At 39.6% G+C, this 15,940-nt stretch overlaps 1 protein-coding gene across 3 annotated transcripts in view; it reads right to left on the reverse strand.

Annotated features, from left to right (window-relative positions):
* Positions 1 to 15,940, reverse strand: part of LOC106053703 (mucin-5AC-like) — an 81,377-nt gene that overhangs the window by 42,469 nt on the left and 22,968 nt on the right. For all 3 annotated transcript variants that reach the window (XM_056037620.1, XM_056037622.1, XM_056037621.1), the window contains exon 3: positions 4,740 to 4,890. In XM_056037620.1, coding sequence (XP_055893595.1) covers positions 4,740 to 4,890 — 151 coding nt within the window. The remainder of the gene's footprint in view (positions 1 to 4,739; positions 4,891 to 15,940) is intronic.

Genomic DNA, 15,940 nt, shown 5'->3' on the forward strand with positions numbered 1-15,940 from the left:
GGGGGGAGGGGGTATCTAGGAGTTGGCTTTCCAACAGGCGCTCAGTAAACACAACTCTGCCCGAGTCGGGTGTCGAACCTCGAGCCCCCTTCTAGGTAGCCAAGCCAAGTTCAAGCGCACCTCTCGACCACGCTTCCCGAGCTTTCTGATATTTTTACTTACCCTCTCTCCCAATTGTTTGCTACAGCATTTGGAGATATTCTGAATATTGTAATACCTTAATTAATAATCTAATTATTTCTAATAATCGAGCAATATGATGATGACAAAGGAAAGGCAGATGAAACGTTACAAGAACTGCTCGAATAAATACTGATGAAGATTTTAAAGTGCAACTTAAAAATGGAAATCAGGTCTTCTGGCTTCAAGAGATTATACTTGATACTTATCTGATATTATGGATTATCACAAGAGAAGTGTTTTTGCATCTTCATTTCTAGAATTATGGAAAAAGGTTTTAGCAAGGTAGAAAATTTTCTAATTAAAATACTAAACAAGAAGTTTTAATATCAAACCTAACTAGATTGAAGCACAATTATGCAATTTTATTATTAAAGCAGTTTTTTTTTTGGTAAATTCATGTAATAAATATTAAATTTTATTTTGCTTTGATTAAATTAAAATTTCATAAATAAATATAAATGGCTTAACAATCAGTGAAAAAAACAACACATTTGAAGTTGTTGAAATATCAAAAATACATAATTATATAGGCAGTGGATGTACAAAAACTGGAAAACACGACAAGGGGTCTACGAGACAAAAAAGATTAGGAACCACTGATCTAGACCAACAATAATAATTCTGTTCGATTATAGATATTTTTACCAATTGTTTTTGTTAAGGGGGGCAATTTCACCGCTTTTAGCTTTCTCAATGCGCTATGATCCTATCACTTGTCTGGGGGGGCGGGGGCGGGGGAGATATCCGTGTGAATGTTATTGTGATCGCTTTTAAATGCATTAAAAATATTACGACCTGAATTGAAACTCAGGACTTAAGTCTCCTAAAGGGGACTAATTCAACTTATACCACCACATCAGTCAAGTACGATTTCTTTCCCCTGTTAGATACCAAAAAGTATAATTAATTATCATTTGAATTGATTCTTGTTTTTTCCCTTCAGGTACTATAAATAGTTGTGCGAAATTTCAACTTGATCCGAGATTTGGGGGGGGGGGGGGGGGGAGAGATACATAGTACAAACTTATTACCAGACAGAACGAGTTGATATAAGCTACATTTAAAAAAAAAGATTGTTAAAGAAGCCACAGAAAGAAATCAAGTCTGGTGGGGGTTCGAACCTCAAGAATGACAGCACGTGAGAACATTGCTTGAACATTGCTTCGTGACACCAGAGCCATTCCAGCAAAGAGAAAAAAAGAAAACTTCACCTTCTAAAACATGATACAAGTAAAATAATTTCAAAGACCAAAAAAAAACGTAACATCTCGTTATGAGAACGTCTGGCCAGGCAATCGTTACATCGGACACGACACTGACATTTCGTGAAAGCGTTTCCAGTTATTTTTACACACCGTCTGCAAGGGAGGTAAGCTGAAGAGAAACCACAGAAATATTACCAGACATTCATGTCACAATTATTTCCCTTTATGTCAGATCACTTTTTTTTTTTTAAATTGCTTTTAAGCAACGCATCTCTCATGTTATGTGCATGTTCATTGTGGCAGGGTCCAATCTGTTTTGTGGACATGGGTGTGGGTGTGTGTGTGGGGGGGGAGAGTAACTGAGAGAAAGCTTCCTGGTTGCCTTTAGGCGCTTAGCAAACATAACTCAGTTCGAGTCGGGATTCGAGCCTCAGACCTTTTTGGTAGGTAGGCAAGCGTTTGACGCCACTCAGTTATGCCCATCCTTTCATTATCGTAAACTTCCGCCTTATGTTTTGTATTTCGATAGAAAGTTACCTTTAAGTTCACGCTCTAACCAGACATCCCGCTTGGTTACCAAATCGTCCAATACCAAATATATGCATGTCGCTATAAAAATCTTTCCATATCTACATTTTGTTAATCTAAATCTTTATCTGTGTTTTGGCAATAAAGAAAATATTATATATTGTTACGAATCTCACTATCCAGGCTCTCTGCAAACTGCACCTTACACCACCAACTTAAAGAACTTGACAACTCAGGGCTCCAAAGTAACGTAACACTTTAATATTTGAATAAATAACAGCCAACACTGTACAATTGGCAACATGTACACTGTACAAATATCTCTCCGATAACACCGTTCCGCAGTATCAACTCTTGCACTGGCCTCTCCGTCTCGTTCCGGGCTTGCACTGGGTTCAACAGTTCCGGACTGACTTCACACACTAGGCTCGTTGTGTCGGACTCGATCGCAGACCAAGATCAAGACGCCGTTCGTCTCAACTGTACTTGATAGTACTCCGCACTGAACCGTCGTAATGCTCCGTACAGAACCACACCGCTGAACTGTGCTGTAGTCGACCGTCTTTTGAACTCTTGTCGTGAACCTCCTTTCTGAACCCTTGCTGTATTGAGCCCCTTTTCTCGACCGTCTTGACTGCGACACTTCCGCACTTATATAGGGTCCCTACTGGCCTTCTCGAACCGGACAGAACGCCGCTCGACGTTTCTAGGTGGTCAGATGACTACAACTCTCGTGACGCTCCTGAGCTCTGTTCACGCCGGCGATCTTTCCCGAACCGTCCTGTTCATACTCGACTCGGCTGACCGACGTAGCTCGTCACGGTTGACCGCTCGTCTAGCGCTGGCCTGGGGCGATTTGCGTCGGCTGACTACACACACACCACTACCCCCATCTGTGCCACCACAAGGTTTATAACAATACATATCACATCATCAGTTAATTTTTAACATTCTAGTTTCAATCAAAAGGAAGCTACTTCAAGATTTGAAATATGAGCCATGCATCTTAAAGCGCAGCCTTTAAAAAAAAAAAAAAAAAAAATTAAATAAGGGAAGTAATGCCTGCAATGCTAGTTGTAACTTACATATAAAGCAAGTTATCTCCCTCATTCACTAGCCTTTTATTGGCCTATAAACTCTCTTAAAATACTCGTACTAACAAGATCAGATTTCGCATGTTTTTTTTTTGTTTTTGTTTTTTCCACCCACGCTAAAAATTTAATGAGAGGATCGAAAGGTGAATGAGGTCCAAAATTGTAATTAATACTTAAGATCTTAACTCGTGACCTCCGTGATTATTTTTAACGTGCTGACAGAATTTTAAAATTTTCACATTTGTACATGCTACCCTGTTACTGTTATGATTAAACTTCAATAACATTTTTGTTTGTAATCAAAATACGTTACTTTTGGTATAGAATATAGGATGGCTCTTTTTATATAACACAAGTACACGTTTATAAAATCAAAAATTAATTTAATTTAACGGGGTCACATCAACGATGGTATCGCTAATTAGGAGAGAAAGAGTTAAGTCGTACGACCATGTTACAAGTCCCCCATTGACTTGCACGAGACTAAAGGAAATGACGCAGACAAGAAATCGAAAGAAGACAGCAGGAAAGACTGCATGACCATTGAGAAAGTCTAAGGATAGCGGCAGACTGGCGTGATCATCCACTACTCTAACTGGAACATCAGACGACTAGTACAAGCTCGTCCACAAACATACAATGAGGCTAGAACAGGACTCACCATCAGAGAAACTAGAGATAACTACGTCTAGATGCGTCCCCAGAATACGTCATCAAATATTTTGTAAAAATCGTGGCCGGCACCTGACAATACCAGGATTTACAACGTTACTGTTTCTACCCTTTATAACAAAACCGAAGTAGTTAATATGGCTGACATCGAAACAAGGCCTTAGTTTCGTTTATAAAACTTTATTGTTAATAAGGCACAATGATTAACGGGATATGGAAATGAATTTTTGTGTTTTCTTTATGTAAATGACAATCAACTTATCAAGCGGCATACAATTCGTCTATAAGTAGTTTAATGATTGGCGGTTATTCCCAAACAGGTGTGGCAATAAGAATAATATAACTTTTTTTCTTCTTGTATCTTTCTCTGTTTGGCCAGTTAGCTAGTATATACATAAACTGTCTAATTTCTAGGAAAATCGTTAGATTCTTTTACGAAATACCCGCCCAACTTTCTGTTTCCACTCGCCACCCATACAGAGTTGGCAAGCTTATATTCACAAATACGAATAGAATTTCCAAGCCGACGATACATCCCATTAAGCATGAGCGTAAATGCATCAAAAGTAACCACACATACACACAGACAGCCTTAGACAAAAACGCACAATAGTTCAAACACAAACACACACTGATCGTCTACACGTGTGGTGTAACAGCCTTGAACTTCAACTTACACACACGTTTAAAGGCCTACAAACACACGATCTCAGAAACACATCAGGGGCGGCCTTGGATATAGGCAAACTAGGCAGCCGCCTGGGACCTTCCGATTGGTGGTGGTGGTGGTTGGGGGGGGGGCCTCGTACATAAGTGAGAAAAAAAAATTTAATAGAAGAAATAGCGAGACTTAAGCTTAATGTTATTGTTGTTCACTAGGTTTTAAAATATTTTAAATAAATTGTCTATTTTTATTTTTTCGCAGCTACTTGTTTTATTTTTCCATTTCATTTGGGGACGCCTAATTAACTTAGCCTAGGGCCTCAAATTATCTAAGGCCGGCCCTGAGATCACACACACACACACACACACGCATATGTACACAGTCTTTACTCACCCTCCATCGTCGTCATCGTCATCCTGTATGGCAGTGGTCGAGTTGGCCTTCACTGCCACCACGGCATCCTCTTTCTTCTTCTTCGGCCGGAAAAACCGCCGGACAGCGGACAGGGGCTTGAACTTTCTTTTCTTGCCGTCCCCGCGGATATCTGAGAGACAACAAGCAGAAAAATAAAATATTCAAACCAAAAAAGTTTATGTAATGGTAAGAACAGCAAAATCATTGTCATATATCTCAACACTGCAGGAATAAACTTTTTTGTTTTCTATATAAAACAAAATTAACTAAGTCATTGTATCCAACGCAAGAGATAGAGAGAAATGAAGAACAGATATTGTGTCGAGCCCCAACGGTTTAACAGACTAAGGGATCGATGACGATGAGGTGGTGAATTACCAATAATTGATTAACTGTTGTTTGTTTTTTTATTATTGATTCAAGTATTGTCATCAACTATGAATAATTATGCAAAATTTCAACTTGATCTGAGAATGGGAAGAGGTGGAAATAACGTGAACTAAAAATTGTACCAGACAGACAGAGTGAGTTGATATAAATTTAAGCTTTCTAAAAATAGATCAACTTTTTTTTTTAAACTCAGTAACATGATCATGGAACGCACAAAAACTAGAACAGAAACAAACAACACTAAAAAAAAACAACTTTTTTTTTTTAAAGGTTTGTTTGATAAATGTCGCCTGTCGTTTCTATTTTTTTCTGTATCCTAAGTGCAGAGAGAATTTTATTCTACAATGAAAATAAGCTTTTAGTTTTAATGTTTGCATGTATGTTATGGATTCTAGGGCCACAGCTTTCTCTCCGGCTTCATGGCCACAGCTTTCTCTCCGGCTTCATGGCCACAGCTTTCTATCCGGCTTCATAGCCACAGCTTTCTCTCCGGCTTCATGGCCACAGCTTTCTCTCCGGCTTCATGGCCAGAGCTTTCTCTCCGGCTTCATGGCCACAGCTTTCTCTCCAGTTTCATGGCCACAGCTTTCTCTCTGGCTTCATGGCCAGAGCTTTCTCTCCGGCTTCATGGCCACAGCTTTCTCTCCAGTTTCATGGCCACAGCTTTCTCTCCGGCTTCATGGCCACAGCTTTCTATCCGGCTTCATAGCCACAGCTTTCTCTCCGGCTTCATGGCCACAGCTTTCTCTCCGGCTTCATGGCCAGAGCTTTCTCTCCGGCTTCATGGCCACAGCTTTCTCTCCAGTTTCATGGCCACAGCTTTCTCTCCGGCTTCATGGCCACAGCTTTCTCTCCAGCTTCATGGCCACAGCTTTCTATCCGTCTTCATGGCCACAGCTTTCTCTCCGGCTTCATGGCCACAGCTTTCTCTCCAGCTTCATGGCCACAGCTTTCTCTCCGGCTTCATGGCCACAGCTTTCTCTCCGGCTTCATGGCCACAGCTTTCTCTCCGGCTTCATGGCCACAGCTTTCTCTACGGCTTCATGGCCACAGCTTTCTCTCCGGCTTCATGGCCACAGCTTTCTCTCCAGCTTCATGGCCACAGCTTTCTCTCTGGCTTCATGGCCACATCTTTCTCTCCGGCTTCATGGCCACAGCTTTCTATCCGGCTTCATGGCCACAGCTTTCTCTCCAGCTTCATGGCCACAGCTTTCTCTTCAGCTTCATGGCCACAGCTTTCTCTCCGGCTTCATGGCCACAGCTTTCTCTCCGGCTTCATGGCCACAGCTTTCTCTCCGGCTTCATGGCCACAGCTTTCTCTCCGGCTTCATGGCCACAGCTTTCTCTCTGGCTTCATGGCCACAGCTTTCTATCCGGCTTTATGGCCACAGCTTTCTCTCCGGCTTCATGGCCACAGCTTTCTCTCCGGCTTCATGGCCACAACTTTCTCTACAGCTTCACGGCCACAACTTTCTCTCCAGCTTCATGGCCACAGCTTTCTCTCCGGCTTCATGGCCACAGCTTTCTCTCCAGCTTCATGGCCACAACTTTCTCTACAGCTTCACGGCCACAGCTTTCTCTCCAGCTTCACGGCAACAGCTTTCTCTCCAGCTTCATGGCCACAGCTTTCTCTCCAGCTTCATGGCCACAGCTTTCTCTCCAGCTTCATGGCCACAGCTTTCTCTCCAGCTTCATTGCATCTTATAATGAACACGTTTGGGTTTCGTTAGAATTTGTTTCGTTTATTTCTAGAACTTTTTTTCATGCATATCAGTTTTTTCGCACCTGTAAAACAGAAAGTCATTTGTGCTCAGGATTCTTCCCACCAAAAGATATATAGTCAATGCTGTGCAAAGTTTGCCCGTGAGGCTGTATTTATGACCAGAAAAGTTATTGCTTACTAAAAAATAAAGCAGCACGCTGAGCTTTAAGATCAACTGTAACTTAATTTTACAAAGTGTCAGGGTGGCCAGAAAACAGCAATAGGTTTACACTTTTTTTTAATTCTAGAAATGCTAAAAAAAAATAATTTCGGGGGCCGATTTTGAGTTTCCACACAAACTGTCTTTGTAACCTTGTTTTCTTTTTAATTCTAATTAGGAATCATAAGGTTTTCATCTCTTTCAATAAAGACTAAAGTATGTCTTTATTCTCATTTCAATAACAATTATTGTCCCAAATGTGTAAGTTCGCAGTCTCTTAGATGTACTTCACACAGAGACGCGACTTTATCCCTCTCTATATATATGATTCTCTTCGTGGCCCAACCATGCGGGACACCACGGTGAAAAAGTCATGGAAAGATAACTCTTATTTCTGCAAGTCGGACTGGAGTTACCCCACGTACCTTTCGAGGTGACAGAGAGCGAGGCTCAGAAAAAAAAAGGGGGGGTGGTATGCTACGCCGCAGGTCGGCTCGTTTTTATTATTGTAGTAAGTTGTTCAGCGCTAAGTGTTAATTGTTATCTGGACATCGTGTTTTCCTTGCAACGTTTCCAACGAGTTCAAAGCCAGGGGGACTATCAAACCAACAACAACATCTACAGCAGTGAAAACAAACATCAGTGGTGAAAGTGTTCGACATCCACAAAGCCATTACACAAACACACACTCGTAGAGAGACTATGTGATCCAAGTTGATTGACCTCTCAGCATTAACTAGGCCTCGCTTTGTTTGTTATGGGTTTCTTGTTTTTCTAAACATTCCCAAACCACCGACTGTAATGCAGGTCAGAGGAAATAATGAAGTAGACCAATATCAATGTGTATAGCGATGAAAGGGAGGCGATTAAGAACGGGCTAGGTTTGAGCGTTTCATAATGTAGCATTGTACAGATGTTCCTGTGTAACATTTGAAAGTAGCTTATAAACCGTAGCCAAAATAAGAACCGAAATAATTAAAAGAACATAGATCTAGAACAGCTTTTCTTGGCGTGTTTATTAACCCATAACCTGCTCTTTTCAGGACACATACCATTCATGTCTTACCCTTTTTTCCCCAGCACTACCCACATGATTACGTCTAGGTTAGGAAATGCTGATCTATGAAAAACTATCAAAATAATCGCTTTTAACTACAGTGTGTTATGTCGATTTTAACGACAGTGTGTTATGTCGCTTTTAACTACAGTGTGTTATGTCGCTTTTAACTACAGTGTGTTATGTCGCTTTTAAGTACAACAGAGGAAACTTCCTATGTCTCTCCTGACAGAAGGAGCTGTATAAAGAGAAAACATCCCGTGTCTCTTGAGACAGCCATATAAGGAGGAAAATATATTGTCTCTTGAGACAGCCATATAAAGAAGAAACACCCCTTGTCTCTTGAGACAGCCATATAAAGAAGAAACACCCCTTGTCTCTTGAGACAGCCATATAAGGAGGAAACATCCATTGTCTCCTGAGACAGCCCTATAAAGAAGAAACACCCCTTGTCTCTTGAGACAGTCATATAAAGAGGAAACATCCATTGTCTCCTGAGACAGCCCTATAAAGAAGAAACATCCCTTGTCTCTTGAGACAGTCATATAAAGAGGAAACATCCATTGTCTCCTGAGACAGCCATAAAAAGAAGAAACATCCCGTGTCTCTTGAGACAGCCGTATAAAGAGGAAAAAGTTGCCACTAAAAAATAGGTTCTCATAGTTTTATCAAAATTTTGAAACACTTTTTCTATCTGATAATTTGTTTTTCTTCTGGTCTGATAAAGCCATTACTTTAATAGAACTTCGATCTATTCCATTGGAAATAAGTACGATCAAGGAGATGTTACATAAAGTGACAAGTCTTACCGTACATGTCTGCCACGGCTATAATGGATATCATGATGCTTCCTCTAAATGTGTCAATCTCATATATCCAAGTGAGTCAACTTTGAAACTGCTGCCACATATTCTAGATCTATATGAATTGTTAGCTAAATAATAGGAAATATGATTCTATCCAAATGAGTCTCAAGTATTTAAAAATGGTAGAATTTTTTGTAGAATCGTGTTATTCTGTCACTGACGCAATCGTAACAAACTAATCCAAGATTTAAATCCTTCCACAATAAGATCTAAAACAGGTTAGAGCTAAACTCATTTTTTTTTTTGCTGCTTGTCCAAGCCGATAAATACACTACAGGATAAAGTAGAAGAGTTCTAACACTCAGGAAGACGGCAGAAAGTACAATGATAATCTTTAAGCTTCATCCGTAGTAATTGCACCGGACTTTTTTAAAAAAAATAAGCACAATAACAACCCGAAACTAATTTGTATAGAGATATTGTTCACAAGTTGCTAATCTCGAAAGTGACTTGCAGCGAGAGTCTATGTACAGAGTAACTATTAGTAGAGATAGTGTGAAACCTCAAACTAATCAGCAAGAGCACAAATGTATGACTTAAAACGTAAAGCGTCAGTCCTAATAGATCTAACATGATTTTTTTTTTTAAAGTTTTAATCCAAATAGAAATTGTATGAACTCATGAACTATTACTATCTGACATTTAGATCTATACTATATCCGAATACATTAGTCACATCCAATCATCATTGAAGAGTTGCATTGTCCTAGGTCAAGAAATCACTAAAAAAAAAATAAGCTTAGATAGTTCTGTGTTTGCTGCACCGACGAACTACACTACACTAATAGATCAAAGCTCAAACATCCAAAAAGCATTGTTCTTCAGAGGCGTAGCAGATAAAAGGGCACCATCAGTTCAAACTGACTGGAGCCCCTGACTGCGCCAGCGACCAACGGCAAGTAGGGGAACATTATGTCACCTCCTGTCAGCAACACACACACATAACTCAATGACCAGGACAAACAGGCCCAGCGGGTGAGCCTGGGGAGGGAAGGAGCAAGAAGTCAACTGGTGTTATCCATGCTGACTAAACAGCGCAGACACGAAACAAGACTCCCGTTTGTGACGTCAGATCTTCGGCTATTTCCGTCGTCTCCCCTTTACCTTACAACCCCCATCCTCGGCATCAGAGAACGAAAACAGACCTTCAAAAGAGAGAAGAAAAAAAAAAAGAAGAAGAGACTATTGGTATAAGGGCAAAGAGAGGAAGGAAAATAAGGAAACTGTCCGGTATACTAAACCTCGGCAAAGTGTCCGGTAAACAGAAGGCTCAAGGAAACAAAAATGACCACAGCTCAGGTCAACGGTTCTCAAGATGCCTACAACTACGTGAGACAGCATGGTTTCTGTCCAGTGCTTTTGCAAGAGAGAGAATTTGAGCATCTGAAGCCCTGACACTGAAATGGAGTTTGATGCTGATGACAACGTACTCTTAGCAACCATTTCAAGACTACAACAACTAGCATTTATCTACCTGCACTTTGGTTCAGTTCTACGTCATAGGGAATTGTACTCTATACGTCTGCACAGTTACAACAAACGGACGTTTGACCGAGCTATGCTTTAAGAACAAAGGATAAGACCGTTTGTAAACACTTTTCAGTACTGTGGAATCGAAACTCCTCCACTTGTAACGCAGAGTATTTTTTCATTGCGATCCTCGTATCAGCTTGCACGCTCTGCATGGATGGATGGACACGCAGTTTACAAAAACTCCTCTAACGATTTCCCAAGAAATTTGGCAGTTTATATACATCTTTGAGAAAACAAAAACCAACTGGCCTCATAGTGAACACTATAATAATAATAACAATAATAACATTAACGCTTGTCTTCGAGTAAGAAGATTAATGAGGAATGAAGTATTTCCGGTGGATACGCAGCCCCAGCTGTGACCTACATGTTCCACATCCAGGGCAAGCATAACCATTGTCCGCCGGTGGTCGATTGAAAACTATAATCAACTTAAAAATAACACACATTCAGTGGGAATTCCCACACATGACTCAGATGTTTCTTTGCATTCAGTAATGAGTGGAATAAAATACATAGACAGTCATGAACATTCTGCGCACTGTCTTATGCTGAACGAAGCAGGACTGGAATAGAATTTGATTGTACAAAGCTCACAGGAAAGACTCCTTGCAATCTTGAAGCATTACAAGAAACAATAGAATGAAATTTTATATACCACCAGCAGCCTCGTAATGACAGTGTTTTTTTAACTTTTGTTTGTTTATGTTATTTAGTTGGCAACAGTGACTTTCCATTAGAACGTTCTTGGAATTATGTATTTTTTTTTATCTACAACGTGATTCGATGTCTTTGAATGAAGACAAATACAAGTCTACTGGTTTGTTATATATAAATACTTGCTATGTGCCATTAGAAATAGTTTCACCAATTGTCTTTGTTTAGCTTTCTCAATGCGCAGTGAGCCTATACCTTTGTCTGGACCAGTTGTAAAAGGGGTTTACATGTCCACTCAGGGCTCAAGAGTCCTCGAAGGGACTAAGTCAGCGTATACCACCATATATGTCAAGTACGATTTATTTCCCTTCTTCAAGATACCAAACATAAGAATTAATTACCAATAGTTAATTAACGATTTTTTTTTATTTGATTCTTGTGTTGTCATGTAAAAGAAATAATTGTGCGTAATTTAAGCTTTATCCAAGATTGGGTGTGGGAGAAATAACGTATACAAACTTTTTACCATACAGACAGACAGTGTGAGTTGATATAAGCTTTATAAAGAAGGAGTATCAATGCAAGTACATTAAATCTACGTCCATAAAATAACTTTATAGGCTACGCTTTACTTCAACCGTTCCGACCACTTCAAACACACACACACACACAAATAATGGAGTTTACTGTAACAGAGTTACGTGTTGTGGCCCCATGGCTTGGTGATTCTTCAAGGACAAAATGGTGGACAAACATGGGAGCGTGGGGGAAAAGAAGCGGGAAAAAAAAAGACCGGACGTTGACCTCCCATGTTGCAATAGTGGCGCTGAAATAATTCCCAGCATGCAACACAGAAATGAAAGCAGTCATGTAAAGTGCCGGAACAAAAAAAAAAGGGGGGGGGGGGGAAGGGGCGGGACTGACGAAAAAAAAAAGATTTTAAGAATAAAATCCATTGTTAGGGAGAGTGGTAAACGGGCTGAAGACAGGAGTCTAATTTTGGAAACTGAAATTCTTGAGATGAGGAATTCTTCAAACGTTCATTCCAGAGACCGTGCTGACTTAAGAGCAAGGAGTTGAAGTGGTGGGAGGAGGCGCTGACCAAGGTCCACAGCAGCTCAACAACATGCTGAAAAACTTTTGTGCAGAAGTGTCCGAGCATTTTGAAGTTTGGTCGTCAACAAAAGGCATGTCCAGCTGTGTAGCTGATGGCGTTTCAAAGAGAACAGAAAACAAAAAGTCTCACCGTCGAAGAGGAAACAATAAAAAAAAAAAAGAGCTTCAACATGAAACAAACAGAAAAGAAATTTACAAAGCTGAGTATCACATACAGTGGTAGCACGATAGAAGCTGAGTATCACATACAGTGGTAGCACGATAGAAGCTGAGTATCACATACAGTGGTAGCACGATAGAAGCTGAGTATCACATACAGTGGTGGCACGATAGAAGCTGAGTATCACATACAGTGGTAGCACGATAGAAGCTGAGTATCACATACAGTGGTAGCACGATAGAAGCTGAGTATCACATACAGTGGTGGCACGATAGAAGCTGAGTATCACATACAGTGGTAGCACGATAGAAGCTGAGTATCACATACAGCGGTGGCACGATAGAAGCTGAGTATCACATACAGTGGTAGCACGATAGAAGCTGAGTATCACATACAGTGGTGGCACGATAGAAGCTGAGTATCACATACAGTGGTAGCACGATAGAAGCAGATAAAGTGCACACATATGTCTGCAAGACATAAAGGCGATGATGTAAAATGAACATATACTTTGGAAAGAGATAAAGGCGATGATGTAAAATGAACATATACTTCGGAAAGAGATAAAGGCAATGATGTAAAATGAACATATACTTCGGAAAGAGATAAAGGCGATGATGTAAAATGAACATATACTTCGGAAAGAGATAAAGGCGATGATGTAAAATGAACATATACTTTGGAAAGAGATAAAGGCGATGATGTAAAATGAACATATACTTCTGAAAGAGATAAAGGCGATGATGTAAAATGAACATATACTTTGGAAAGAGATAAAGGCGATGATGTAAAATGCGCATATACTTCTGTAAGAGATAGAGGTGATAAAGTGAAATGCACATAAACTTCTGCAAGAGATAAGAGGCAGGGGAGGTAGATCCATGATTCTGGGACACACACTCTGTCCTGTTCGTGTTTGTTCATCTCTAGCTAGTTTGAGCTGTAACCTACTTTATATCGCAAACTTAACACACAAAAAAAAAGGGGGGGGGGAAGGTAGGAGGAGTCAGACAAAGGAGAGGGGGGCGGGCAGACAAAATCAGATCACGTCTGTTGACCAGGCTATACAGCTAGCTCTTTGGATCTGGACAGACCAGACGGCCGAAAAAAAAAAAAAAAAAAACAATCCGCGCGCGATGACAAGACTTAAGACAGAGTCTGTCGATGATCGCAAAGCTTTAGGACAGGTCATCTCGACTTGTCAATTTGACCTTGGCACTTTTATTTTTTTAAACAGACTAGCGCAGCAGCAAAAAAAAGAAAGGCTTACATACACACACTTGCTAGCACACACACACACACACACACACGCAGCACCAGTAGCTTATTAAGACAGAACTGTGTCGTGTCAAAAACCTTGTTCAACAAGAGTTGGTGGATGCCGTCACTGAGCTGCACGTTCACATCTTACACTCTGAATGAGTTGCAGAAACTTGGCCCAAGTCAGAACAACATTGACAGCACTTGTTACAAAGAACTTATATCTGACATCGAACGTATATCTGACAACGAACTTTTTTCTTACACCGAACGTTCTTTAAACACACATTACCGTGTAGGCTTACAAAACTCTTTCGAAAATACAAAGACACAGATCTGATCTGTCAATGAAAATGTTACACTGCCAGCAGGAATCTAAATCTACAAACACGCAATAGAAAAAAAATGATACTTTAAAAAAAAAAACAAAGCTTATCAATGAAAAAGAACCGCTAATTGTCATTTACTGAAAAATACAGGGTTTAGCTCCCTTTTTGCTTAATGAAACAAAATTAATGAATTAGTACTAAATGATTAACTTGTCGGTTTTTTTTTTTTTTAAGGTTGATTCCTGAATATTCATGGACTACGAATAATTATGCAGAATTTCAACTTGATCCGAGAATGGGACTAAGGAGATGAAAAACTGCTAATACTTAATATGGGGATTAAATCCATATATACATCCACATCTCTCATTTGGTAGCATTTATTTCCCCATATTTCGATATCAAACAAAATAATTAATCGTCAACAATTAATTCAGTTTATCCAAAGGGGGAAAAAGTACACATTTACAGCCTTATATATTAATAATGACCTACTTATATTCATTTTTTCGGTATAAACACAATTTATAATCACCACTATTTAATTAATTAATTGGTTGATTTTTTTTTCTTTATTGATTCATTTTTTTTTGTTACAGAAATTGAATAATTCTCGACTCGATCCGAGAATGGGAAGTGGGAGAAATAACGTGCCCAAAACGAGTACCAGTCAGACAGACAGTGATAACAACAAAAAAAAGATAAAAGAAATAGCGAAACGTGTTTTACATATTTGCATACATCCCAGTATATCCAATAATCTTGTCATGAACAACAATGCAATCATCTTTTTAGGAATTTTAAGGAACCAACATACTTTTAACATATTTTAGTTCAATTTTTTAACAATAACTTTTACTGTTCATAAACACTAGCGGGAGGCATAGGGACGTTAAGACTTTTAGGGTTTTCAACACAATAAACGATCTACCATTACAGCAGCCATTAGCGCTGTTTCTGAAATGGTTGATCGTCTGGGCCTCAACAAAATCAACAGTTGATTCCGTTCTTTCCGTCTATACACTCAGGTCTATTCTATTGTTAGAAGGTGACAGTTGGCGGGCCATGTTCAAACGGCAGCACTAGGTGGCGCTGGTGAATGTCAACTGTGATGAAGTAGATCTAGTAGAGTGGCGTGGGTCAGGGTTCTTGCAAAGTCAACAACTTATCTAGTTACATATTTTAAGTCGTCTTTCTTTTACTACTATTTTGAGGCCGGGGGGGGGGGGGTGTTGACGGTCGTTGGTTTGCAACACCAAACAGCTGGCAGACAACTAAACCGTTGTCTGTGTATTAGATCTTAACATGTAAAACTTGAATTAACTTGAATCACTTTTGTGAAAAAAAAACGAAATATAACTTTTATTATGATATAGTCAAAATCAAGTTGATATGGGATAAAATAAATGTAAAAGACTTTAGTAATAATGCTCTTTAACAAAATCTAACTCATTACAGTAACACAACCTTTTTCAGTCTCACGTTCTGGGGTCGTCTCCCCTAGCTAAGACCAAATGACGACAATGCCACCTATGTTGCATCATTCGCAACCAAGAGCCAATCTTTTCCGACCGTCACTATAGACACACACACACTCTAAAATGGTGGAAACTAAATGGATGGTTGGGAACATTACTTTCTCTTTAGATGGTTGAATGGACGGAGATGTCTACGGACGAAATGATGGGCAGATGAATTGAGTAGCAGATAAGAAGTGTAGTGATATACAACTTGATCAACTTTAGTTAATGCACATTCCAAGAGGTAACAAATGACCAATCTGAGAAAAGGAACACTTAAATAAGTTTCTACATAACTGTAGTACAGTGAAAAAGAGTTCTATCTAAATAAGCCAATTTCTACATAACTGTAGTACAGTGAAAAAGAGTT

This window comes from Biomphalaria glabrata, chromosome 8 (genome assembly GCF_947242115.1).
Source record: "Biomphalaria glabrata chromosome 8, xgBioGlab47.1, whole genome shotgun sequence".
Lineage (NCBI taxonomy): Eukaryota > Metazoa > Mollusca > Gastropoda > Planorbidae > Biomphalaria > Biomphalaria glabrata.